The sequence below is a fragment of the Corapipo altera genome, unplaced genomic scaffold, assembly GCF_003945725.1.
Source record: "Corapipo altera isolate COAL_440 unplaced genomic scaffold, ASM394572v1 165, whole genome shotgun sequence".
Lineage (NCBI taxonomy): Eukaryota > Metazoa > Chordata > Aves > Passeriformes > Pipridae > Corapipo > Corapipo altera.
In genome coordinates, this window is record NW_020884954.1 from 2492715 (window position 1) to 2516446 (window position 23732).

At 60.9% G+C, this 23732-nt stretch overlaps 2 protein-coding genes across 4 annotated transcripts in view; one reads left to right on the forward strand and one right to left on the reverse strand.

Moving 5' to 3' along the window:
* The window catches only part of NUMA1 (nuclear mitotic apparatus protein 1), a 20630-nt gene extending 1319 nt beyond the window's left edge, over nucleotides 1-19311 (forward strand). For 2 of the 3 annotated variants that reach the window (XM_027663494.1, XM_027663493.1), the window contains exons 2-26: nucleotides 1749-1821; nucleotides 2748-2836; nucleotides 4478-4557; nucleotides 5320-5402; nucleotides 5491-5571; nucleotides 5852-5936; nucleotides 6606-6735; nucleotides 7729-7886; nucleotides 8223-8340; nucleotides 9449-9566; nucleotides 9910-10050; nucleotides 10263-10385; nucleotides 10849-13155; nucleotides 13838-13879; nucleotides 15142-15210; nucleotides 15332-15442; nucleotides 15523-15741; nucleotides 15827-15969; nucleotides 16081-16318; nucleotides 17035-17311; nucleotides 17427-17563; nucleotides 17673-17894; nucleotides 18306-18416; nucleotides 18505-18672; nucleotides 18780-19311. In XM_027663494.1, coding sequence (XP_027519295.1) covers nucleotides 1780-1821; nucleotides 2748-2836; nucleotides 4478-4557; nucleotides 5320-5402; nucleotides 5491-5571; nucleotides 5852-5936; nucleotides 6606-6735; nucleotides 7729-7886; nucleotides 8223-8340; nucleotides 9449-9566; nucleotides 9910-10050; nucleotides 10263-10385; nucleotides 10849-13155; nucleotides 13838-13879; nucleotides 15142-15210; nucleotides 15332-15442; nucleotides 15523-15741; nucleotides 15827-15969; nucleotides 16081-16318; nucleotides 17035-17311; nucleotides 17427-17563; nucleotides 17673-17894; nucleotides 18306-18416; nucleotides 18505-18672; nucleotides 18780-18815 — 5328 coding nt within the window. In that variant the 5' untranslated portion in view covers nucleotides 1749-1779 and the 3' untranslated portion in view covers nucleotides 18816-19311. The remainder of the gene's footprint in view (nucleotides 1-1748; nucleotides 1822-2747; nucleotides 2837-4477; nucleotides 4558-5319; nucleotides 5403-5490; nucleotides 5572-5851; nucleotides 5937-6605; nucleotides 6736-7728; nucleotides 7887-8222; nucleotides 8341-9448; nucleotides 9567-9909; nucleotides 10051-10262; nucleotides 10386-10848; nucleotides 13156-13837; nucleotides 13880-15141; nucleotides 15211-15331; nucleotides 15443-15522; nucleotides 15742-15826; nucleotides 15970-16080; nucleotides 16319-17034; nucleotides 17312-17426; nucleotides 17564-17672; nucleotides 17895-18305; nucleotides 18417-18504; nucleotides 18673-18779) is intronic. The other variant, XM_027663495.1, reaches the window with a different exon arrangement.
* Nucleotides 19312-19319: 8 nt separating this feature from the next.
* Nucleotides 19320-23688, reverse strand: LOC113956678 (short transient receptor potential channel 2-like). Its single transcript, XM_027663496.1, has 10 exons — nucleotides 23625-23688; nucleotides 22991-23097; nucleotides 22569-22707; nucleotides 22324-22479; nucleotides 21797-21954; nucleotides 21524-21600; nucleotides 21210-21394; nucleotides 20504-20585; nucleotides 20218-20357; nucleotides 19320-19990 (listed from the first exon to the last, which is right to left on the reverse strand). The coding sequence occupies exons 2-10, from the start codon at nucleotides 23033-23035 to the stop codon at nucleotides 19797-19799; spliced, it is 1176 nt and encodes a 391-aa protein (XP_027519297.1). The 5' UTR covers nucleotides 23036-23097; nucleotides 23625-23688; the 3' UTR covers nucleotides 19320-19796.
* Nucleotides 23689-23732: the final 44 nt, after the last annotated feature.

Below are 23732 nucleotides of genomic sequence, written 5' to 3' on the forward strand. Positions count from 1 at the left end.
GCGCGGGCTTGCGTAACGCGGCGCTGTGACCGGAGCGGCGGCGGCGGAGGAGGAGGAGGAGGACAATAACGCCGCCAGTGCCGCCGCTCGGCGCTCCCGCCGCCCCGCGCTGAGCGCTCCTCGAGGCGCTCCCGGCGCTGCTGCCCAGCCGCTGCCCGCCCGCCGTCACGAGTGGCACGTCCTCGCTCGGGGTCATGGCGTTGTCTCCGATGCTCAGCGTGGCCGGTGCCACCGGTGAGGAGCCAGCAGGCAGCCCTGCCCGCCCTGATCTCACGCCAGGCACCGGGGTGTGTGCAGAGTGGCTCCAGTAAAACCCAGCTCGGCGCTGGCAGAGCATGGCCCTCTCGGGTGCATCCCAGGGCTGCGCGTGTGCTTTGCCCGCTTTGCCTTCGGGTGGATTTTTGGGGAGAGGTCCTGGCCGTGCCCCCGGATGGAGGGACAGTAGGTGCCATGGGGCCCAGCCAGGGGGCAAGGAGCCGTGTTTTAGCCCGACTGGAGGGAGGACCTGTCCTGCCGATGATCCCATGCTTCCCAGTTGGGCTGATGGCAGTGGGAGCTCCGTGGCACCCAGAGCCACCATGGCTGGTGGCCCTGCTGTTCTGGGCACTCCCGGGAGTGGCAGCAGATCCAGGCCCATCACAGTGGGGGTGTCCAGGTGCAATACAGGGCGAGGAGCCCCCCTCCCCATCCGGGTGATTTTTTTGGCTCCCAGCAGTTCCCTTCCCAGGAAGATTACGGGGTGGCGCCGGGGACAGGGCAGTGCAGAGGCAAAGGTCGCTGTGAAGGGGACCTGGCAGTGATCCTGTATCCCGGGGACGGTGGGGCAGCTTGTCCCTGATCCCACCCAGTGCAGCGATGCCCAGGAAGCTCCCCGTGCCCTCAGCAGGTTGTTTTCCTTTCACTGGCAGCAGTGAGCAGGGGAGCTGGCAGTGCTCCAACAGCTTGGCCACTGCTTTGCTGGGCTTATTTGGGGCCAGGTGACCTTTGCCAGTAGCTTCCAGCCCCGGTGGCTGTGTCCCGGCCGGGGGGCAGAGGGCAGCCTGGTGCCCTCTGAAGATCCCAGCAGCTGCAGTGGTGGCAGTTGGGGCAAGAGAGCCCCTGTTCCTGGGCCGCTGGGGTTTGGGTGGCCACGCAGCTGGGAGGAAGCCAGAGCAGGTGTGGGCAGTGGCACAGTGGGAGCTCAGTCCCCTCCTGGTGGACAGGGTCAGATTTTGGTGCTTTGGACCATACCGTCATCCTCTAAAAGCTGCTGCTTGTGTTTTCTGGAGGGAGGTGAGTTTTCCTGGGATGCTGGTGGTGCCAGCAGAGATGCTGGTGCTCAGCTGTGACCAGCAGCAGGGAGGACACTGTCCCTGGAGGGGCAGCAAGTGCCGCCAAGCTGCCAGGCCCTGTGCCAGGAGCTCACTAGGACTTTAAATTTCTCTTAAAAGAAATGTTAGCAGCATTTGGGGGTGACGGAGAGGGAAGGAGGCGTGGCTGGAGGACAAGGAGCCTGAGCAGTGGTTTTCCGTTGACCTCTTGTCAAGATCCTGACCTGTAGGAGTGGACCTGGCTGCTCTGGGCAGTGCTGCTCCCTGCTCTGTGCCTGTGGAAAGCAGGGGGGGGAGCTCCCCCACAGCCGGCCAGGCTCAGCGGCACATCCTCCGTGACGGACACAAATGCCTGGTGCTGAGTGCAGGTCATATAGTAAAGTAATTGCTATGTTTTACATTTCTTTTTTCCCCACCCCCCTTTGCTGGTGTTTTTAGGTCTGGGCAGTGACCTGGCAGGCTGGCCAAGATGTCTCTTCACGACGCGAGAGCCGCGGCTCTCCTTGCTTGGGTAAGCCTCCCTCTCCTCTGCCACAGCCCGTAGGTGGGACGTGTTTCACTGGTAGCTCCTCTGGGGCACAGTGCTGGGGCTGGTCACAGGAGGGATTGTGGCTGGGGCAGCTGGGCAGGTGGGTGTTTGCAGGAGAAGCCTTGCTCTCCCTTCCTGTCGGGTAACCAGAAATGCCGGAATGGCTTGGTCTGGTCACGGAAACTGCCTGGGAGCTGGAGCTGAGCCTGGAGCAGGCAGCAGCTGGACTGCAGAGGGGTTGTTGAATCTGCCTTGCAAAGCAGTGCTGTGACCTAGCAAAGAATCATAAAATGGTTTGGGTTGGAAAGGATCTTAAAGACCATCTTGTTCCAACCGCCTGCCATGTACAGGGGCACCTTCAACTAGCCCAGGTTGCTCCAAGTCCCATCCACCATGGCCTTGGACACTTCCAGGCATGGGGCAACCACAGCTTCTCTGGGCAACCTGTGTCAGGGCCTCACCACCCTAACAAGGAAGAATTCCTTCCCAATATCCCATCTAACCCTGCCCTCTGGCAGTGGGAAGCCATTCCCCCTTGTGCTGTCACGACTGGCCTTTGTCCAAAGTCCCTCTCCAGCTCTCCTGGAGCCCCTCTGGGCACTGGAAGGGGCTCTAAGGTCTCCCCATAGCCTTCTCTTCTCCAGGCCAAACACCCCCAGCTCTCTCAACCTGTCTCCACAACAGAGGTGCTCCAGCAGTGTGATAAATGAGTCCTGTGCTGGCCTGCCCTGCTGTGGAGCCACGGGGATCACGTTCATCTGCTCCCTGGGCAGGGCAGGAGTGGTTGGCTGGATTTGCTCTCACACCCAGACCTGTTGCTGTCCCCTGCCAGGACTGGGAGGTGGTAGGTGGCACAGCATGGTGTGGTGTTGGCTTCTGCCTTCTGACCATCTCACCCCTGTTTCTAGGTGAACAGCACAAAGGTTTGTCCTGATCCCCTCAATGATCTGTCCCAGCTCCGGGATTGTAGTGTCTTCATCAGGATTATCCACAAAATGTGAGTACAGGGAGCTGTGCCAAACCACCCAGGTGGTGCTGGGCTGCCTCCTGGAGCCATGGCCTCGGCCTTCAGGAGCTGAGGGGGACTCTCCTTGGGCAGGGTGGGAGTAGGGGTCCTGGGGTATTTATTCCTCCTCTGGCATATCTGATGCTGGGATCTGTCTCCTCTGTGCCACTGCACAACCGGGGTCTGCCTGGGCAGAGCTGTCAGGCCCCACAGAGCTGCCCAGGGAGGATTTGGGTCAGAGTTCCTGTCGTTTGAGACTTGTTATCACATCTGGCACTGACATCTGGGCTCGCTGCTGGCGCTGAAGAAAAGAGCTGAGCGGTGCTGCCAGTGGCGCAGGGAAATTATTCATTTCCGTTGATGCTACTCGGGTGAGGGAACAGCTCAGCAAGTTTTCCTGGGCAGCAGCCTTGGGATCCTGAGGAATTCTTGTATCTGGAAAGCAGCATATAGAATGACAGTTCCTGCCCCACAAAGTGCTCCTCTCCTCTGCGGATGTCAGGCTGCTGCTGAGTACGGTGCAGGCAGGGTGGAGCCTGTTTGCTCTGTCCTGGGACCCGAGTTACCCAGAAGGGATGGGAGGAATGCCTCCCTCAGGAATTGCCTGGGAGCAAGGGCAACTAAAACCTACAGGCCATAATGGGCATCAGAGGTGGGACTGAGCCTGGTGGTTAAGGAGCTGGTGAAGCAAATTGAGAGGGTGTGAGGCTGCCATGCATTTCTTTCAAACCCTTCCGGTGGGAGGCTTGTTGGGAGCCTGTCTGCTATAATTACCTCCTGCACGGGGTAAGGAGAGCCTGCTTGGAGCAGGGATCTGCCTGTGGTGGGTGGGAAGGAAGGAGCTGCCTTCCACCATGGATATATTTAGTCGGACATGGTTAATCTCCTGGGTCTGTGCTCGAATTCGGATTAGCCAGAGTTGCCCATGGCGTGTGCTCGCTAAACAGGCCTGGCTGTAGCTTGATAAGTGGGGTGGCAGAGGGGCAGCCACCACCGCAGCTCATGGCACCAGGGGATGGGCTGGGAAATCTGTCAGGAGGAGCAAATCCTCGTGGCAGCCCCTCCCCTGGGCCAGGCCCCTGTTTTTGGCACCCTGGGAGCAACTGACAGTACCAGAGCAGTGCTGGTCAGGCATGACTAGTGTGAGGTTTTGGGCACCGTGTTTCTGAACTGGGGTTGGATTCGATGATCCTCGTGGGTCCCTTCCAATATTCTGTGAGCTGGCAGCTGCCGAGGAAGAGTGGAGTCTCAAATAAGGGCAAGAGGAAGCTTCAGCCTCCCCGAAATCCAGCCAGCGGCCCCACGCGTGCCCCCCGACCCCGGCTGGCGGGGCTGCCCCCGCTCCCTGTGCGGCGCCGGATGCCGGGGCTGGCAGGCAGAGGAGGAAGCGGCGCGGGGGGGCCCGGCTGGCGCGGGGGGGGGCCCGGCTGCCCGGCCCCGGCTGCTCACCCAGCGCAGCCATGTTTGTCAGGGCTCGCTCCTGTTTGTCAGGGCTCCCGGGCGAGCAGCCTCGGCGCGGGGGCGGAGGGCACGGCGGCGCCCCGAGCCAGCCCCTCGCTCGGCAAACCCCGTTGCACGAAACTCACCCTCGGTTTAATCCCTCGGGATAACGCAACCCCTGCGCTCTTCCAGCCACAGGAGCAAGGAGGGAGAGTCCGTGCTGGAGCAGCCGCTGCCGGAGAGGATCTCTTTCATCCGTGGCTTCCTGCAGAGTAAGAGCCTCCGCTGGCGCTGGGGAAAGCGATTGCCCCTGCTTGGTGCCCCTGACCCCCGCAGGGGTCTGGTCTGCTGTCTGCAGCTTCCCCCTCTGCAAAGCGACCCCCTGCTGCTGCACCAGCAGCTTTGTGAGATGCCAGCAGCTTTCCCGCAGCAGCCTGTGGGAAGGAAAGCTTCCTGATGGGAAACTTCCAGATGGCGATCCTTGGCAGAGCCTGGGTTCAGTGCAAAGGAGGTCCTGGGTGTGAAGGGCAGGGTGCCAGTGGGTGCTCAGGAAATGCTGCTTTGGGGCAGTTTTCTCACCTGTGTACCTGGCCTCAAGCTGTTCAAATCCCACTGGAAAACCTTTACCCGAGCAGGAATCCTGAGAGGGGAAATTGAAAGTACCTCACGCTTTTGCTCAGCCTTTTCTGGAGGGGAGACACCATAACCCACCTTGTACCCCACCCTCCAGAGGTGGGACTCTGTGCTGGTGGGGTGGGAGAGATGCCAACGGGGGGGGGCTGAGATTTAGGGTGGAGTTCCAGGGAGGGTAATAAAAGCCAGTCAGTGTTAACGGCCAAGGCTGAGCACTGGGGTCCTCAGCTCCAGAGCCCAGCCTGCCCTTGGCCCCTTGTGCTTGGGGATGCATCACAGTGACCCCCTGCCCGTGAGTGTCACCTCGGGGGATGGCCACGTGCCACGGGCAGGCAGCGTGCCCAACAACTCCTGTGTGAGGGGGAATCCTGCGTGACTGGGAATCCTGCTTCATGTTGCAGAGCACTGCAGGCACAAAGTGGCTGCAGAGAACCTGGTCTCTGCACAGAAGCTGGTGGATGGAGAGGAGGTGGCTCTGGCCAAGGTAACTGTGTGGCATGCTTTAGTCCTGGCTGGCACCAGTGTGCTGATGACTGGCATGGGGTCAGTGACACTTTACCTGCCTTGCTCAGGTGGCTGTGCTGCTCCTGTATCACACCTCTATGAGCTGCAAGAGCCCTGGTGACTGGAATGAGTTTGACTACAAGACCCAGGTAATCCCTCTGGGGTTCCCTCCCTTGGGGTGCAGCAGGAGCAGCGGTGGCTTTCAGGGGGTGCTCTGAGACCTGCCCTCCTATTCTGGGTCCCCTTAAAAGACAGTGTGGAGTGGGTACTGCAGTGCTCACCGGTGGTTTTGGTCTGTCAAAGGCTTGTGGCAGCAAGTGTGGGCACCAGCATGGGTAGGCAAGGGAGCTGCCTGGTGCCCCAAGCCTGCTGCGGTTGCTGCCTGTGAGCTGCAGCAGAGCTGTTGACCCCATGGCTCCTCTGACACAGGTTGAGCTGGCATCAATCCTCAAGTTTGTGCTGGATAACGAGGAGAGCCTGAACGAGAACCTAGAGCCATTTCTGCTGACGAAAGGTGAGTGCTGGGCCCTGGCTGCCCGTGCTGTGGCATGCACAGGCCAAGCCTTGTGCAGGCAGGGTGGGCATTGTGTGTTTTTCTCCTCACTGGCACCTGGCACACCGGCATCTTACGAGCAGCAGGTGTCTTCTGTGGTGATGTCCAAGTGGCAGCTTGGAGTGGGACAGAACCAGACCATAACCTTTCAGATATTGCAGTGCTGGCATATTCCTGCACAGCTCCCACACTGGCAGCACCCAGCTATCCAGGATCACGCTTTTCTAGAGCATAAAAACATTGCAGTTTTTGCCCTGTTTGTGCTGCCGTAGCTGCCCAGCCGTAAAGGAAGCAGCACCACCCAGATCCCCTCACGTACAACACGGTCCCCTGTGAACTCTTCTTTAACAGTAGGGCTGCCTTAGACCTGCTGGGCTCTTCCTGCTCAGCAGTACCGCAGCCTTTGCCTGGAGGGGCAAAGCGGGAGGTGTGCCCACAGCCTCGTGGGAGTAGAGTGCTGGGACAGGACTGTGGAGCAGGTGGGATGGGGACTTAGGGAAGGTTTATGGCTTCCTCGACTGGACTGCTCCATCCCTGCTGGAATTTTTGGTTTCTGTGCCCCTGAGATTTCAGCTGCTCAGCCCCTCAGGTATTAAAGATCACGGCCTGCTTCTTCCTTTTTATTTCCAGCAGCTCCATCCTCATCTGGCACGTCCAGCAGCAGCATGGAGGAGCATTCCCCGCCACATTCCCTCCCGCACAAGCGGGAGGTGCGTTTCCTGGAGCTGCAGAAGATTGCCTCCTTCCCCAGCACCAACAAGTACGTCCCCCACCTCTTGGCTGGCCGGGGGAGCGAGGAGAGGGGTGGGGAATGGATGGGGCGATTTCTGGGACCCAAAGGTGTAGTCGGGCTGCACACTGACTCCACAGAATATACCCCGTTCTGCCGTGGTGGTGTCCTGCTGCACAGTGCTCAGGCATGATGTGGGGAGGGAGGGATGGATGGATGACAGGGGTGAGCTCAGATTCTAATTAGGTCCTTTTAGAATCACAGGATCATTAAGGTTGGAAAAGCCCTCTGAGACAATTGAGTCCAGCTGTTACCCTGGCACTGCCAGGACCACCACCAAACCATGCCCCAAGTGCCACATCCACACCTCTGTTATATCCCTTCAGGGATGGGGACTCCCACACTGCCCTAGACAGCTGTGCCAGGGCTGGACAACCCTTTCTGGGAAGGAATTTTCACTGTATCCGACCTAAACTTCCCGTGATGGAACTTGAGGCTGTTCCCTCTCCTCCTGTCCCTTGTTCCCTGGGAGCAGAGCCCGACCCCATCTCCCCCCTCCTGTCAGGGAGTTGCAGAGCCAGAAGGTCCCCCCTGAGCCTCCTTTTCTCCAGGCTGAGTCCCCCCAACTCCCTCAGCCGCTCCTGCTGCTCCAGACCCTTCCCCAGCTCTGTTGTCCTTCCCTGGACATTCAGTACCTCAGTATCTTTCTTGTCAAGAGGGGCCCAGATCTGAACCGGGTGTTCAAGGTGCCTCACCAGTGCCCAGCACAGGAGGATGGTCACTGCCCTGACACTGCTGGGCCTTTTTGGCCACTTGGGCATGCTGGTGGTGGTTTTTGCCCAGCACTTGGAGGTTGGCATTAGTGCAGTCAGGAGGAGGAGCATGGCCTTTCAGCGCAGGTGACATCAAAGTCATTGCTGTGAACCTGCCCCTGAGATGGGGGAACCAGAGCAGGTCTGGCTGCGCGGGGAGGGCCCGTGCCCTGCTCTGGGTGCCCGAGCTGTGTGGTGTGCCTCTCTGCAGCATGCTGCCCAGCCCTCCATCTTCGCCCATGGGGGACATCATGCAGACCCCCCAGTTCCAGCTGCGACGGCTGAAGAAGCAGCTGGCTTTTGAGAGGGAGAACCGGGACGGGCTGGAGGTGGAGCTGGCGGAGAATCGCAAGCTCCTCATGGAGAAAGGTCAGTTCTAGTGGGATGTCCTGTGGTGCAGGGAGGGGTTTGTGGGACTGAGCCCTCCCCTTGTTTCTCTTACTCTCTGTTCTGACCCCACCATAATTCTGCTCATGCACAGTCCATCCTGCCAGGCCCCAAGTGAGACTCCGGGTTCCTTCTTCTCTCTTGTATTCCTTGATATATCCTGGGCAACAAAAGCCATGCCTGAAGCAACACCTGTGCTCAGCAGCAGCACTGGTGGCCTTGGTCTTTTGTCTCCTGCTGCAAAGGGTTTCTGTGCAGAAATGCTGTTGGAGGGGGTTTGGGTGGTCGGTAACACCTTTTCTCCCCCTGCTTCCTCAGAGGCTCAGATCACCATGATGCAGCAGCGGATTGATCGCTTGGCTAAGCTCAACGAGAAGCAAGCTGCAGACCAGCTGGAGCCCAAAGAAATGGAGGAGCTGAGGGAGAAGAATGAGAGGTACTCCTCCAGGAATGTCTGCTCCCTCCTGCTAGGCTGCACCTTTTTACTCCCCCATCCCCAGACTCCATACTGTCTGTCTCTTCCTTAGCAGTGCGTGAAATGGGAGAAGGCAAACCTTCTTCTTGTTCTTCTGCAGCTGCGCCCTGGGGAGAAGGCAGCAGGCACAGAATCAAAAAAGGTTTTGGGTTGGAAGGGACATTAAAGCTCATTCAGTTGCAGCCCCTGCCACGGGCAGGGACACCTTCCACTAGACCAGGTTGCTCCAAGCCTCATCCAACCTGTCCTTGAACACTTCTAGGGATGGGGCAGCCACAGCTTCTCTGGACGCGCTGTGCCAGTGCCACAGGGGCAGAATCCCCCTCTTGCCCTGCTGCCCACTCTTCTGGGGATCAGCCCAGGACACAGCTGTGCCTCTGTTATGCTGTGCCTCGCCCTCGGGGCACACACGGCCTGCTGCCCATTTTTATCACAGTGGGCAGGGAGCCAGTCCCAAGCCACACAGCCTGTTCTGACAGCCCACTCTTAAACCCTGCATGGGAACAGCTGTCCCTGCTGTGGGAAAAGGCTGTGCTGCCCATGTGGGTCTTGCCTGCCCTGGGATCAGCTCTGCGTCACTGAAAGCTTTCAGCATGACCCTGGAACTCCTGACCCCAGCCCCTTCCTCAGCCCTTCAGTTTTATCCTATAAACTGGGCTTTCACACCCTTGAAATCACGTGCCCCACTGCATCCTGGTTTTTGCTCTGTCCCTGTGCAGCACTGTGTTTACTCAGGAAGGACGCCCAACCTGCGCTGCAAGTGCCATGTCTTTTTGTTCTTTCCTCCCTTATTTCACTTTGCAGGGGGGTGGCTGGAGTCCCACAGCTGCCTCTGCCCTCAGTTTGGAGTGGCTGGGCTTCTGCAAAGCACAAACATTGCTTATCTTTGCTTTGCCACTTGCTTTGGGACTCACTTTTAAAGCTGGGTTGATTGGTAGAGTCACAGCAGGGCATAGAGATTCCTTTGAACCTTTAGTTTCCTTGGCAATATCCAGCAGCACTGATCCTGGTGATGTCCTCACCTGCCTCAGGAGCTCACCCCCTCCTTTAACCACCTCCTTTCCCACAGCCTGGTGGGGCGCCTGCACGAGGCCTTCAGGCAGTGCCAGGACCTGAAGACTGAAAAGGCCCAGATGGACCGAAAGATCAACCAGCTTTCTGAGGAGAACGGCGATCTTTCCTTCAAGGTGTGGGGCACTGTGTCCTCTCTGTGTCCCCACAGCCCAGTCGGTTGTGGTTGGACCTGGGGGGAGGATTTGGTGGCAGTGCCAGACGCTGGGATGTTGATGGTTCTGCCACTGGCTTATGTGACTTTTGACCCAGTGACCGAACCTGCTTTGGGCTCCAGATTCGAAGGAGAACTGTGGTGGGGGAATGGGGACTGGGTAGAGGTTGCTGCATGTGGTGAGCACCCGGGACCTGAGGTACCCGTGTGTGCTGCAGCTCTCGGGAGTGGGGAGTGGGCAGGGTGCTGGGCAGCGAGGGCACGCTCTGACCCTCCTCTGGACCGGGGGGATTTTTGCTTGGCAGCTGCGGGAGATCGCCAGCCACATGGTCCAGCTGCAGGAAGCCTTGAACGAGCTCTCAGAGGAGCACAATGCTGCCCTGGCACAGTCTCAGGAAAAGCAGGGACAGCTGGAGAACGAGCTGCGTGCTGCCCTGCAGGACAAGGTGAAGGGACCCTGGGAGTGGTGGGTGCCCCCTTGCAGCCCCACCTTGGCTGGGGGACATGTGCCAACTGCAGGCAGGGTGGAGTGGCTGGGAGCCTCTTACCCATCCGTGCCAGGACACGGGGAGGAGCTGTGTAACTGCCAGCTCCTGCGGGAAGCTTCTCCCTGTTCCTCCTGCCTCTACTGTGCTCAGTCCCATGCCTCTGTCCCCAGAAATCTTCGGAAGAGAAAATCGAGATTCTCCAGGGAAAGGTTTCTCTGCTGGAAGACCAGCTGGCCAAGCTGGAGGAGTGCAGCAGCCAGGAGAAGGGAGAAGTCATGGGGGACATTCTGAAGGTACACTGAGGCTCTTCACAGCGAGGGCTTGAATGGAAAGCTCCTCCAGCTGGAGAGAGCAGGGGATGCTGGGGATGCATGGCAAAGCCACGTGAGGCAGAACCAGCTACCCTCTCCTACTGGAGGGTGTTGTGGGGCTGAGCACTCCAGGAGAACCCCTTTTGGGCTGAATCTGCTCCAAGGAACCTGCTGGCTCCCCCAGCCTCCCATAGCATGGCTTTGTTGTGAAGGGAATGGCTCCTACATGGTGAGAAAAGGTGTTTGGTTCCAGGGAGCATAGTGGCACGAGGCTAAGGGGAAAGCAAGGTGTGCTGGGGTGTACTGGGGGTGCTGGGAGGGAAGACAGACATTGGGCAGCTCCCACTGGGATGCAGCACGTGGGTCTCTGGTGAGCATGTTGGCTGCAGCTTGGGTAACACCTTGGGGGGGTGCATGTTTTGTCCTCCCCTCTTCTCTCTGCCAGCTGGAGGAGCTGAAGCAGGAGGTGTCCAGCCTCACTACCAAAGGAGCAGAGCTCCAGGCCACGGTCCTGCGGCTGGAGGAGGAGAAGCAGCTGCGGGAGGCAGCCCTGCAGTCCGAACGTGGCCGCTTCGAGGAGGAGAAGCAGCAGCTGAGCAGCCTTGTCACCAGCCTCCAGAGCTCCCTCTCTGAGAGCCACCGGGCCCAAGAGAGGCTGGAGCAGGACCTGAAGACACGGGATGCTGAGGGGCAGGCTGGGCAGCTGGCTGCCCTCAGTGTCCAGCATGAACAGACCCTGCAGGAAAGGGACTCTGCCCTGCAACAGCTGCAGCAGCTGCAGGAGGCCAACGCATCCCTGAGCAGCCAGCTGCAGGCCACAGGTGCCAGCCAGGCCGCCTTGGCCGAGGAGAAGGCTGCACTGAGCCACAAGGTCAGCAAGCTGGAGGCCCAGATCCTGGAGCTGAGTGCTCAGCAGCAGCAGGGAGTGGCAGCAGAGGCACTGAAAGTCCAGGTGCGGGAGCTGGAGGTTCGGCTAAAGGAGAGCCAGCAGAGGCTGGCTGAGAAGGAGAAGCTGGCCCGGGAAAACAGCCGTCTGCAGGAGCAGCTGCTCTTCCTGGAGGAATCCCTGCGGAACACCGAGGGCATCCTGGAGGATGAGAAGAGGCGGGCAGCTGACTGCTTGGAGGGCAACCTGGCCAGGATCGCTGAGCTGGAGGCGGAGAGACAGCAGCTGGTGCAGAGCCGGGAGCAGGCTCCACAGGAGCGGGGCGAAGAGCTGGCTGCACACCAGGTGCTGGAGGAGAGCCGGGAGAAGCCGATGGGAGCCTCTCCTGCTGGCCGAGGGGAGGACAGAGAGCGCGTGCGGCTGGAGGAGGAGGTCCGGGCGCTGAGCCGGGAGCATGGCCAGGTCTGCCAGCAGCTGCAGGCCGAGCAGGAGAAGGTGGCTGCGCTGGAGGCCCAGGCAGAGCGGCTGGCTGCAGAGCAACAGGAGCGGCTGGCTGCCCTCCAGGCTGACCTGTCCAGCACCCAGGCATGGGTGAAGGAGAAGGAGAGCGAGGAGCAGAAGCTGAGGGCTGAGGTCTCCTCCCTGCAGGAGAAGATGGCCATGGCAGAGCAAACTGCGGCCCAGCGCGTGGCGGGGCTGGAGGCGGATGCCCGTAGAGCTGCTGAGGCGCTGGAAGGGGTCTCCCAGCAGCTCTCCCAGGAGAAGCTCAAATCCAAGGAGCTGGAAGGCACCATGGAGCGGCTGCGGAGTGCAGAGAAGGAGCTGGTGTCCCTCCGCTCTGCCGTGCAGGAAAAGGAGAGCTGGAAGGAGCAAGTGTCCCAGTGCGTCCAGGAGATTGAGAGGAAGAAGAGCCTGATCAGCAGCCTGGAGCACGAGATCTCCATTCTCCATCGGCAGGTGACGGAGAAGGAGGGGGAGAGCAAGGAGCTGAAGCGCCTGATCCTGGCTGAGTCAGAGAAGAGCAAGAAGCTGGAGGAGAGGCTGCGGGTGCTGCAGACAGAGATGGCCACCGCTGCCTCCCGCGCGGCCGAGAGGTGCTCGCTGATGAAGGTGGAAGTGCAGCGTTGCCAGGAGGAGATGGAGAAGCAGCGAATGACCATCGAGGCCCTGAAGAGGGACCGCCACTGCCAGAGCGAGCGGGAGGATGAGCTGCGGCAGGAGGCGAAGGTCTGCCAGGACAAGTGCCAGCAGAAGGAGCAGCTCCTGGCCGCCCTGCAGCAGGAGCTCGACAGCGCCCAGGCGCTCGCTGGGGAGCTGCCGGCACTGAAGCACCTTTGCCAGCAGCTCCAGGCCGAGCGTGCCTCCCTGGAAAGCCAGCACCGCCAGGACCTGGAGCAGAGGATGAAAGCCACAGGTGCGCTGCAAGCTGAGCTGGCCCAGGCCAAGCAGGAGGCGGCCGAGGCGCTGTCCCTGCGGGAGCGGTCGGCGGAGCAGGACCGGGCCATTCAGCAGCTGCGGGCTGAGGCGGCGAAGGCGGCGGCACAGCTGGCGGGGCTGCAGCAGGCCAACGCTCGTCTGGCCGAGGAGAACCAGGGGCTCAGCGAGAGCCGGAGCCAGGGGCGGCAGCAGCTTGAGGCAGAACTGGGCCAGGCCAGGGAGCGGCACGTACAGGAGCTGGAGCGGCTGCGGGCGGCGTCCGAGGAGCTGGTGACCGTCAGCAGGAAGGAGGCCGAGGAGGCGGCGCAGAAGCTGGAGAAGATGAGTAAGGAGTATGAGAGCAGCAAAGCTGCAGCGCTGGAGGAGAGGAAGAAGCTGCTGGAGGAGAGGAAGAAGCTACTGGAGGAGAGGCACAGACTGACAGCTCAGGTAGGGATTCTGCTCCCAGCAGGTGGGTTGTGGGCAAGGGAGTCTTCCTGTAAAAGGGGTGTGTTTGGTCTTCTGCACACCCCTGAATCCACGGCCTGATCAGTTTGGGGACTGGGGGACTGGGACGAGCTCCCAGGTGTGAAAGGGACTGTCACACTGAGGTGCTGGAGTGTTTCCAGAGAAGGGCAATGGAGCTATGGAAGAGTCTGAAGCACAAGACTGATGAGGAGTGGCTGAGGGAGCTGGGAGGGCTCAGCCTGGAGAAAAGTAGGCTCAGGAAGAACCTTCTCACTCTCTACAAGTCCCTGAAAGGAGGGTGGAGCCAGATGGGGTTGGGCTCTGCTCCCAGATAACAAGTGACAGGACAAGAGGAAATGGTCTCAAGTTGCATCAGGGAAGGTTCAGGTTGGATATTAGGAAAAATTCCTTCTCTGAAAGGGTTGTCCAGCTCTGGCACAGGCTGCCCAGGGCAGTGGGGGAGTCCCCACACCTGGAGGGATATAACAAATGTTATGAATGTGGCACTTAGGGGCACAGTTTGATGGTGGCGTGGCAGTGCCGGGGGAATGGTTGGACTCGATTGTCTCACAGGGCTTTTCCAACCTGAACAATTCCGTGATTCTGTGAAAAGCAGCCTGGTGTGTGCCAGCCATATGCTCACCTCTGCCTTTTGTGCCCTCAGGTGGAACAGCTGGAGGTATTTCGGAAAGACCAGGCTAAGCAGGTAACGCATGCCAAGTGCTGGCTGCTCAAACGGTGACTGCACAGCCTTCCTTGCTGCCGCTTCCCACTGGAGCCACCCTCTCCTCTCCTGAACCGTTTGCAGTGGGGACCCAGCCATGAGCCAGTTGGCTTCAGGTCTCTGGGCACCTACACCCCTGGGAAGTAGGAACTGGGGTCCCAGCCTGCCACCTGCCCGCTCACGGTGGTGCCCACGACTTGGCACAGCTTCTCATGCACCCCACGGCAGCACACGCAGTGAGTGCCTGCCAGGGGCATCCAGGGCTCCTCAGCGCAGGACCATCACTCCTGTGATGCCTTGTCCTCAGATAGAGAGGATTTGGAGGCAGCTGCAAAACCCCGTTCCTTCTACATGTCCCTTTTTTCCCCCTCTCTTTAACTGAGGTTCAGCTTCTTGCCCAGGTGATAGGAACAGCTGTGCTGCTAGGCAGCATGGTCCAGAGGTGGCCAGAGATAGGAGGCATTCCAGTAGCATCGATCTTGGGCATGGTGGGAGTTAACACTTGAGAAATAATGCTGGAAAAGCCCCGTTTCCCTCTCTAGTCCCAGCCTGAGTTGCCCAGGAACTCTGCAGAGGCCTTGTGACTGTAACCAGAGGGCTGGGGGCTCCCCAAGCACCCCCTGGAGCAGGGAGAGCATGTTCAGGCCAGAACTCACACCAACCATCTACCTGTGCTAGGAGTGCTGGATAACCCGTGGTACTCCAGGTTGCAGGTGCCCAGGTAGAAGATTTACGAGCCTCCCATCCATGCCATGGGGGGCTCCTGCTGTGGCCAGAGGCCTAGACCAGGTCCCTTGGCCCTTGGCACGTCCATGGTGTCACATCCCACAGCTGCCAGCTCTCCCCTCTCGAACCCTTGGAGGTGGGATTCTTCTTCCCCAGACTGGGCATGGGCTTCCCTTGAACTGCGTGGCTTGAGGTTTGGCACCTGACAGCAAGTAGTTGGCAGCAGAGATGGCTGCTGGGGCACTGGGTACTGAAAGAGGCTTTGCTTCCAGCACGTGGCTGCTCCTTACACTTGGGCAGTGCCAGCCTCCTCCCTGTAAGGACTAATGTGGGGTGGCTGTCACTTTGTAATGTCCTGGGATCTTCTTGGTGGTGGGTGCTGCTGAACAATCCCCCTGGGGCAGGAAACCTCCTTGCCCTGCCCTGGAGCTGGCTGGAGAGGAGGGGTGTGTTCCTCCGTGGGAGGGCTGTTGGAATTTAGTGCCTGGAGCTGATCTGACCAGGCTGTGTTCTTGCAGGTGGAGGAGCTGAATAAAAAGCTGACTCAGCACGAGAAAGCCACCTTGACCCAGCAGCAGAGAGTTAAGGTAAAGAGGGACCAAAAACCTGGGGGCTCAGCTCTTGGGCAGCCCTGGAGCTGTTGGTGCTGCCCAGGGGGCTCACCCAGGGTGTGGAGAGCCTCTGATCCAGTCTCTTCCCTGCCTGCAGGCACTGGAAGAGGAGCTGCAGGCAGTGGCCACCCACCAGCAGGAGAAGGTTGCAGAGCTGCAGGGGCAGCTCGCCCAGAAGGAGCAGGCAGCTGAGCACTACAAAGGGCAGGTATGCCAGGGGCTGGCGTGGCCCCACTGTCCCTGGCACTGCTGGGAAGCTTGACAGGATTCCTCTCATTGACATCCTAGATGGAGAAGGCAAAAACTTACTACGACGCCAAGAAGCAGCAGAACCAGGACCTGGCAGAGAAGCTGAAGGCCATGGAACGGCTGCAGAAGGAGAACACGGAGCTCCGGAGCGAGTCAGACAGGCTGACCAAGGAGCTACAGCAGAGCATCCTGCAGGCCAAGGAGTCGGAGCTGAGCTGCAGGAACCTTACCAGCCAGGTCCGCAGCCTGGAGGCTCAGGTAGGCACGGTGCAGTGGGGCTTCACCCTCCTCCTCTGCCACCTCACTTGGGGGGTCCATCCATCCCTCTGTGCCTCACACCCAGGTGGAGATTGCTGAACGGCAGCTACAGGAGCTCAGGAAGTTCCAGGTGAAGAGCACCTCACTAAAGGACCAGGAGACTTGCCACCAGAACTTGGACCAGAGCACTGACAGCCTCGATGAGGCACAGCCGCTCAACTCTACCAGGTACCAGCCCATCCGGCTGCCAGCACCCCAAAAACCCGCCGTCCTCTTGCTCGCTGTTCCGCAGGGGTCGGGTGAGCCTGTTGGTGCTACGCTCGTCCCTCGTCTCTGCAGGCAGGCTAGCAGCTCGGAAGCCTCGGCAGTGCCACTGGACAGGGAAGAGTCGCTGGTGTCCCAGCGGCTGCCTCGCGAGGTGGAGTCCCTGGAGAGCCTCTACTTTACCCCCATCCCCAGCGGGACACGGTCCAAGCTGGAGAGCAGCACCGACTCCTTGGGCAACCTCTCACTCGAATCCGGGTGCAAGACCCGCTCGGCCCGGCGCCGCACCACCATCAACATCACCATGACAAACGTGAGCTGGGGAATGAGGGAGGGGGAGAAGCACTGCAGGGGGACTTGGGCTGCTGGGGAGTGAATAGCTGGACATGGCCTGACAACGTGCACTGGCAGCCTAAAATCCAACCTTGTCCTGGGCTGGTTCCCAGCAGCATGAGCAGCAGCAGAAGGTGGAGATTCTGCCCCTCTGCTTGGCTCTGGTGAGACCCCAGCTGTAGTGCTGCCTTCAACTCTGGGGTCCCAACATGAGGAGGATGTGGAGCTGTTGAAGCGAGTCCAGAGGGGACCATAGAGATGCTGAGAGGGCTGAAACACTTCTGCTATGGAGACAGCTGAAAGAGCTGGGGGTGTTCAACCTGGAGAAGAGATGGTTCTGAGAACAGAGCCCCTTCCAGGGCCTAAAGGGGCTCTAAAGAGCTGGAGAGGAACTTGGGACAAAGGCCTAGAATGACAGGAGAAGGGGGAATGCCTTCACACTGACAGAGGACACTGCTAGATTGGATACTGGGAGGAAATTCTTCCCTGTGAGGGTGGGAAGGGCCTGGCACAGGTTGTCCAGAGAAGCTGTGGCTGCCCCATGCCTGGAAATGTCCAAGGATGGGGCTTGGAGCAACCTGTTCTAGTGGAAGGTGTCCCTGCCCATGGCAGGGTGTTGGAACCAGATGAGTTTTAGGGTTCCTTCCAGCCTAAACCCATCGGTGATTCCCTGGTCTCTCGATTTTTCTCTCTCAGAAACAGGCCAAGTCTGAGGAACTGGACTGCGTCAACCTCTCCTTCTACAGCATCCCATCAGCTCAGTCCCCGAGCGCTTCCCCTGCCAAGAGACGGCTGCGCTCAGCTGCCTCCACCCGCTCCCTCACCAGCTTTCCCTCCCGGGAAACTCTTGTCAAGCTGGAAACCTCCTCCCCGGAGGAAACCCCTGGCAATTCAGCACTGCTGGGCCTCCCCGGGTACCGGCCAGTCACTCGCAGATCCTTGCGCTTGCAGGGGACCAGCAGCTCCAGCCTCGGTGTGTGTGGGCAGGGTGGGCACCTGGGCTGCTGGCTGTGGGGTTCCACCTGCCTCGGAGGGGGGTCACTTCTTATCTGGGACCCCCCTTTCAGCCTTCCCTGCTTTGCATTTAGGCCGGAACAGCATCTACCTGGGCACGTGCCAGGACGAGCCGGAGCAGCCGGATGACTGGAACCGCATTGCAGAGCTGCAGCGGCGGAACCAGGCCTGCCCCCCGCACCTGAAGACCTGCTACCCCCTGGAGAGCAGGGTACGGGGACACACAGAGGGCGGGTGGCCCCTTCCCCAGAAGTGGGGTTTAGGAGCGGGTCTGGGGGTGGGCAGTGCCCCTCAACAACATCTCCGTGCCCCCTCCCCAGCCCTCCACTTCCTTGGGAACCATCACGGATGAGGAGGTGAAGATGGGGGACCCTAAGGAGACGTTGCGACGCGCCAGCATGCAGCCCTCGCAGATCATCCCCGCCGGCAGTGGGGTGGGCACCCGGCGCAGCACCCTGGGCCACACCTTGGCCGGCATCACCACCCGGCAGCAGAGGAAGCGCCTCTCAGATGAGACCCACCAGGGCCCCGACACCCCCCAGGTGAGCCCAGCCCAGCCCCCACCACAGCACCCTGCAGGGGACACAGGGTTCGGAACAGCTGCAGGTGTTCTCCAGGTTTTGAGGGGGCTGCTGCAGTTCTGGGGGTGGCACCCCAGTGCTCCTACGCTCTCAGTGCTCCTTACTGCTCCTGTTGCCCAGTGCTCCAAATGCTCTCAGTATTCCCAGATGCTCCCAGTGCTTCAAATGTTCCCAATGATCCTGGCATCTAGTGCTGTGTCCAGTATTCCACATGCTCCCAAGGCCACTCCAAGGCTGAGCCTTCTGCCTTCCCTGGGTGCTGCTGCCCTCGCTCCTGTCCCCTCCCTGCAGCCCCTCGGTTCCTTCATTGCTGCCAGCTCCCCAGCAGGGTGACCCCCGGATGACCGTCCCAACTGGTCCCCTCTTTTCTAGTCCAAGAAGCCGACCAGCTGCTTCCCACGGCCCCAGACCACCCAGGACCGCAGTGAGCGGCGCGGCTCCCAGGGCAGCCGGCAGAGCGAACAGCCGACCCCCGCCAAGCAGGTGAGCTCCAGAGGGAAAAGGAGGGGTCGGGAGGGACCTCCCTGTCTTGTCCTGAGCTGAGCTGATGGTCCTGCCCCCTCCCCTGCAGGCTCAGAGGCGCCAGTCGATAGCGTTCAGCATCCTCACCACCCCCAAGAAGCTGGGGAACCGCCTGCTGCGCCGGGCAGCCGCCCGCAAGAGCACTCCCAAGAACACCCCCAGCGGCAGCACCCGCCGCTCGCCCCGCATCGCCACCGCCAAGTCCCCCAAGGGCAAGGTAGGCACTGCCCATACCCCCAGGTGGGCTTCCGAGCACGTGCTCTCTCCAGGGCCCTGGTCACACTCACGGTCACTAACGTCCCCTCTCTGCTCTCTCCCTTCCAGGCCAGTCGCCGATCGCTCAAGGACACAAAATTCTGAGGTTTCCCCAGTCCTTGTGTTGCAGGCTCTGCCCTGGCCCCCTACCTGCACCCCCTTGCCTCTTCTCCCTTTCCCCCCAGTGCTGCGAGCACATCCCCGGGGCCCAGCAGCACCGAGGGGAAACAGATGGGGCCACCCGTGTGACGCTGCCCTGCACGTCCCACTGACAACCACGGGGCTGCCCTGAGCACGGCAGGGCCCCCGTGTCCTTCCTGCACCCATTGTCACCCTAAACCCTCCCGGGACCCAAGGCAAGGGCATGACAGGGAGTGAGGGCTGGAAACACCCGTGGGTGCAGGGGCTGGCACCAGGCTGGGGCTGGAGGGTCTGAGCCCTCCTCAGGGATATCCTGCAGCCCCAGTGACAGGGACAGAGGTAAGACATAGCGTCCCTTGACCTCCCCCCCCACCGCCTCCCCCGCTCCCCCCGTGTGGGACTCCTGCCCCTGCCCTCCTGCAGCTCCCAGGGAAGCCGAGGCAACATTTTTAAATGTTTCTACTTGTAAATAAATTGTATTTTTCTCCTGCTTTAGGGGTACTGGCTTCCTCCTCCTGTGGGCCACATGTGCTGGAACTCCAAGTGGGGGCTTGAGGGGAGGAAAAGTGTGACCTCCTCCTTGTCCCCTCACTGTCCCCACCAGCTGCACAGCGTGCCCCAAGGCAGAATGCTCGACCAGGGAACCTGCTGTGGCACTGGGCAGTCACAGAGCATTTCTCTCTCTCATCCCTCGTTCTCTCCTTTAATTTATTCTTCTCCAGCAGCAACTCCTGCCATTACAGTGTTTCAGGCCCCTTAAGCCCCCGCCCCATACCCAGCCAAGGGGCTGGAAACACCTTCTCCATCCACCCCACCAGTCTTGCCACAAACGTCCTGGGGCTGCTGTGTCTCTGCCCCTCGCTCCTTGCACCACAGCTGGGTCCAGCACTGTGGCTTCAGCCCCCGGGGGGTGGTGACACAGGGTTTGTCCCCGGCTCTGCTGTCCTACTGCAGGTGGTGGGATGAGGACAGCGTCTCACCGCAGGTGCTGGCATGCTGCTCCACCTCTGCCATGCTGAAAGGCAGCTGGCAAATGGGGCAGGACACCCAGGTGTCAGGGGACAAGGAGGGCCAGGCTGCAGTGGGCTCTTCCCCGCAGTGGGAGGCGTGCGTGGGGAGCACATCCAGGAGGAAGCGGCCTGTGGAAAGGAGAGGTGATGTGGTTGTCAGAGGCTCACTGGTGTTGGGATGACACGGGGTTTGGGCTGACACCCTCCCTGAGGGTTTTTATGGCAGAGATAGACTGGGATGCACTGTGGTGGCACCAGCAGGAGGGAGGTGTCTCAGCTGTGGAAATGCCACTGCTGTCCCCATTTGCTGCTTGGTGTCCCCTCGCCACCAGAGGACACCCCTTCCAAGCACCCACCTGAGCAGATGGGGCAGATGCCTGTCTCCCTGTCACCGCTGGCCTGTCCCCTGCCCCTCCTCCTGGCCCGTCTCTCTCGGTGGCCGTGGGTTTGGGCTCTTCCTCTGACCATGGGTGGCCTTGAGGCAGCAGCTGGAGCCCTGCGGAGCGGTCACGTCCTGAAGGCACCCTGTGCCACATTCTGCCAGCCCAAAGGAGTGAAGGGCTGGACCCAGAGCTCTCTGGGGCTGGGAGTGGTAAATCACCAGGGCGAGGGCAGGAAGAAAACAGTGACCTGAGGGATTACCTGCCAGCAGGGCTGGGAGAACGGCACCTGTCTGGCTGCTTGCAGGTGCTTGGGGAGGCTGCAGGGATGTCCTGTGCAGAGCCTGGGAAACGGCAAGTGGGCAGGAACCATGGAGACACGGGATGGTTTGGGTTGGAAGAAACCTTAAAGCTCACATTGTCCCAGCCCCCTGCCATGGGCAGGGACACCTTCCACTAGAACAGGTTGCTCCAAGCCCCATCCTTGAACACTTCCAGGCATGGGGCAGCCACAGCTTCTCTGGACATTCTGTGCCAGGGCCTCCCCAGCCTCACAGGGAAGAATTTCCTCCCAATATGCAATCTAGCAGTGTCTTCTGTCAGTATGAAGGCATTCCCCCTTCTCCTGTCATTCTAGGCCTTTGTCCCAAGTTCCTCTCCAGCTCTTTAGAGCCCCCTTAGGCCCTGGAAGGGGCTCTCAGTTCTCCTCAGAGCCATCTCTTCTCCAGGTTGAACACCCCCAGCTCTCTCAGCCTGGCTCCGTAACAGAGGTGCTCCAGACCTTGGAACACCTCTGCGGCCCCCTCTGGTCTCATTCCAGCAACTGTATGTCCTTCTGATGTTGGGGGCCCCAGAGCTGGAGGCAGCTCTGTAGAGGCAGAGCAGAGCAGAGGGGCAGAACCCCCACCTTGCACCCTGCTGCCCACAGTGCTGGGGATGCAGCCCAGGACACAGTTGTACAGGCTCACCCTCTGGCACCACGGGACCTCCCAGGTCCTTGGCTGGCAGCTCTGGGTCACCCCCCGGCCTCAGTGCCCGACTCCGTGCTGCCAACAGCACCATGCGGGCCGGGCGGCTGAGGCAGGCCGGGCTCCCAGCACCCCCTTCCAGCTGCCACAGGCGGCTCCTCAGCTGCTCCTCTGCACTGGATCTCCTGGGGACAGGGAGGGTCAGGCTCGCAGGAGGGGACAGCCAGGGCTCTGGGCTCCAAGGCGGCACCTCCAGGGGCTCCAGGCCCCGCTGCACAGGGAGAGGATGGGATGGATCAGACCAGGCTACTTACGAGTGTGTTTTGGGAAAAAACGTCTGGTGGAAGTCAGGGCTGGAGCAGCAGGGGCTGTCTGAGGGCTCAGCATCCTCCTGTGGGACAAGGGGACGCCCCAGGCAATCAAGCAGGAATCTTCTGCCCACTATCTTGGCACAGCCCCTGGTTCAGCCCAGCGAGCATTCTCCTGTGCTCTCCGTGGGGCACGAGTGGCACCCGTGGAGGAGCTGCCCCATCCCCACGGCCTCCCCATGGACAGGAGGTGTACACGGAGGTGTGAGAGGCACCTACCAGGCCCAGGGGTGGCCGGGGGGGCTCAGGCTCCTGCTCCTGGGGCGTGCGCAGGCGAATGAAGGAGAGCCCGAAGCGGCTGCGTGGGCTGAAGGGCTGGCTGCAGGTGAGCCGCAGGCGGTCCCAGTGCTGCCCTACCGCCGGCACCGGGAAGTCTGCTGTGGGGGAGAGCACCTGGGGTGGAGGGGACGCAGCAGGGACCACTGTCCTGGCACTACTCCCATCTCTGCTTGTCACCCTGTCACTGTGACACTCAGGAAACAGCAACAGCTGGGAGATTACGGGCACAAGAAAGGCTGGGGTAGGGGAGCAGAGCTGGTACGGCTCTCCCAAGGACAACCATGACCCCTGGTCTACCTGTCCTCTTCTGCCTCCCCCACCAGCCCCCCATCCTGCCCCTTTGCCAACCCCCTAGCCAGCCCCCCATCCTTTTGCCAGCCCCCTCATGCCTTGCCAGCCCCCCCAGCCAGCCCACCACCAGGGCCATAGCTCTTCCCTGTGCCTTTTTCCTTCGGATCGATCTTTACCTTCCTTAAACATCCGGACCCCGCAGCGATTCCGGCCCAGCTTTGAGTCGTCCGGCGTCATCAGCGTGACGGTGGGCACCAAGGTGAGGTAGGGCTGGTCACGTGGCCACGAGGAACGTCCCACCTCGATCTGCAGGAAGGCGCAGCCGTAGTTCCCTGGGGAACAGTGGGAAGCACAGGGGGTTCAGAGCTGCTGAGCCCATCGGGGACACAGCCCTGCCTCCTGCACGGGGATGGGGACGTACCGATGTCCACGTAGCCGATGGGACTGGCTCTTTCCAGCTGCAGCTCCACGCTCAGCCGCGTGCTGCGGTCCTGGGGGCAGCCGAGCCAGGGCTGGACACTGCCCTCACTCAGCAGGTTCTCCGCCGGGTACTTGGGGTCCTGCACGCACAGCAGGGACATGACATGGCTCCCTCCCTGAATGCCTTCCCCTCCGGCTCCAGCTCACTCTGGGCCCAGGGGAGAAGCAGGGAATTCCCTGGTAACCCAAGGAACAACACCCCGCTTTGAGAATTGCCTGGAATTCCTGCCCTTCAGCCCCACTTAGTGCCCTTCAGCCTAACAAGGAAAGCTGGTGCTGCACCCTGTCGCACCCCCACCCTCCTCTTCAGAGAACCCAACAGCTCAGGGGGAACAAGCCCCCCTGGAGGAAACCCCCAGGTACCTGTGAGGAGAAGGACACCACGTAGCTGATTTTGACTGGAGCCATTCGGGATTCTCTAGAGTCAGTGTCCTGCTAGGACACAGATTCCCCTCAGATCCCTCCAGTGCCTAGTGGGGAAAGAAGACAGGTCTGTGATGGGCTCGGGTGTCTCCCAGCTCTGGCACTATTCAGCAGCTCCCAGCCTCAGCCCACAAGCCCTCAGCAGTTCCAGTGCACCCCAGTCCCACCTCACTGCCTCAGTGCCCCCAGACCCGCCCCACCACCCCTCAGCCTTGCTTTGCCACAGCAGTAATCCCCCCTACAGCTGGCTCACGATCCCCCATCCCCGTTCGGCCACCCCTGTGTCCGCCGCTCACCCCACAACCCTCCCATCCCCGGGTGCCACCCACATCCAGCCCACAAGCCCCAGCCCCATTCTGTCACTCCAGTACCCCCCAGTCCTTCCCCACAGCTCCCCTCACCCCCCGTGTTCCCAGACACACAAACGCCCCCAGGGCTATTCATCGCAGTAGCCCCACAGTCCTCCACCTCGACCCCAGCCCTATCAAACCCCGGCTGTGCCCCGCAGCCCCTCCACGCCATCCCCCCGCGGCAGTGCCCCCGCAGCCCAACGCCCCCCGGCCCCTCAACGCACCGATCCCAAAGCCCGAATCTCCCGCCCGAACCGCACGGCCCCGCCTCCCGCTCCCCGCCGTCCCCAGCCCGGCCCGGCCGCGGGGCCTGACGGGACTCGTAGTCTGCG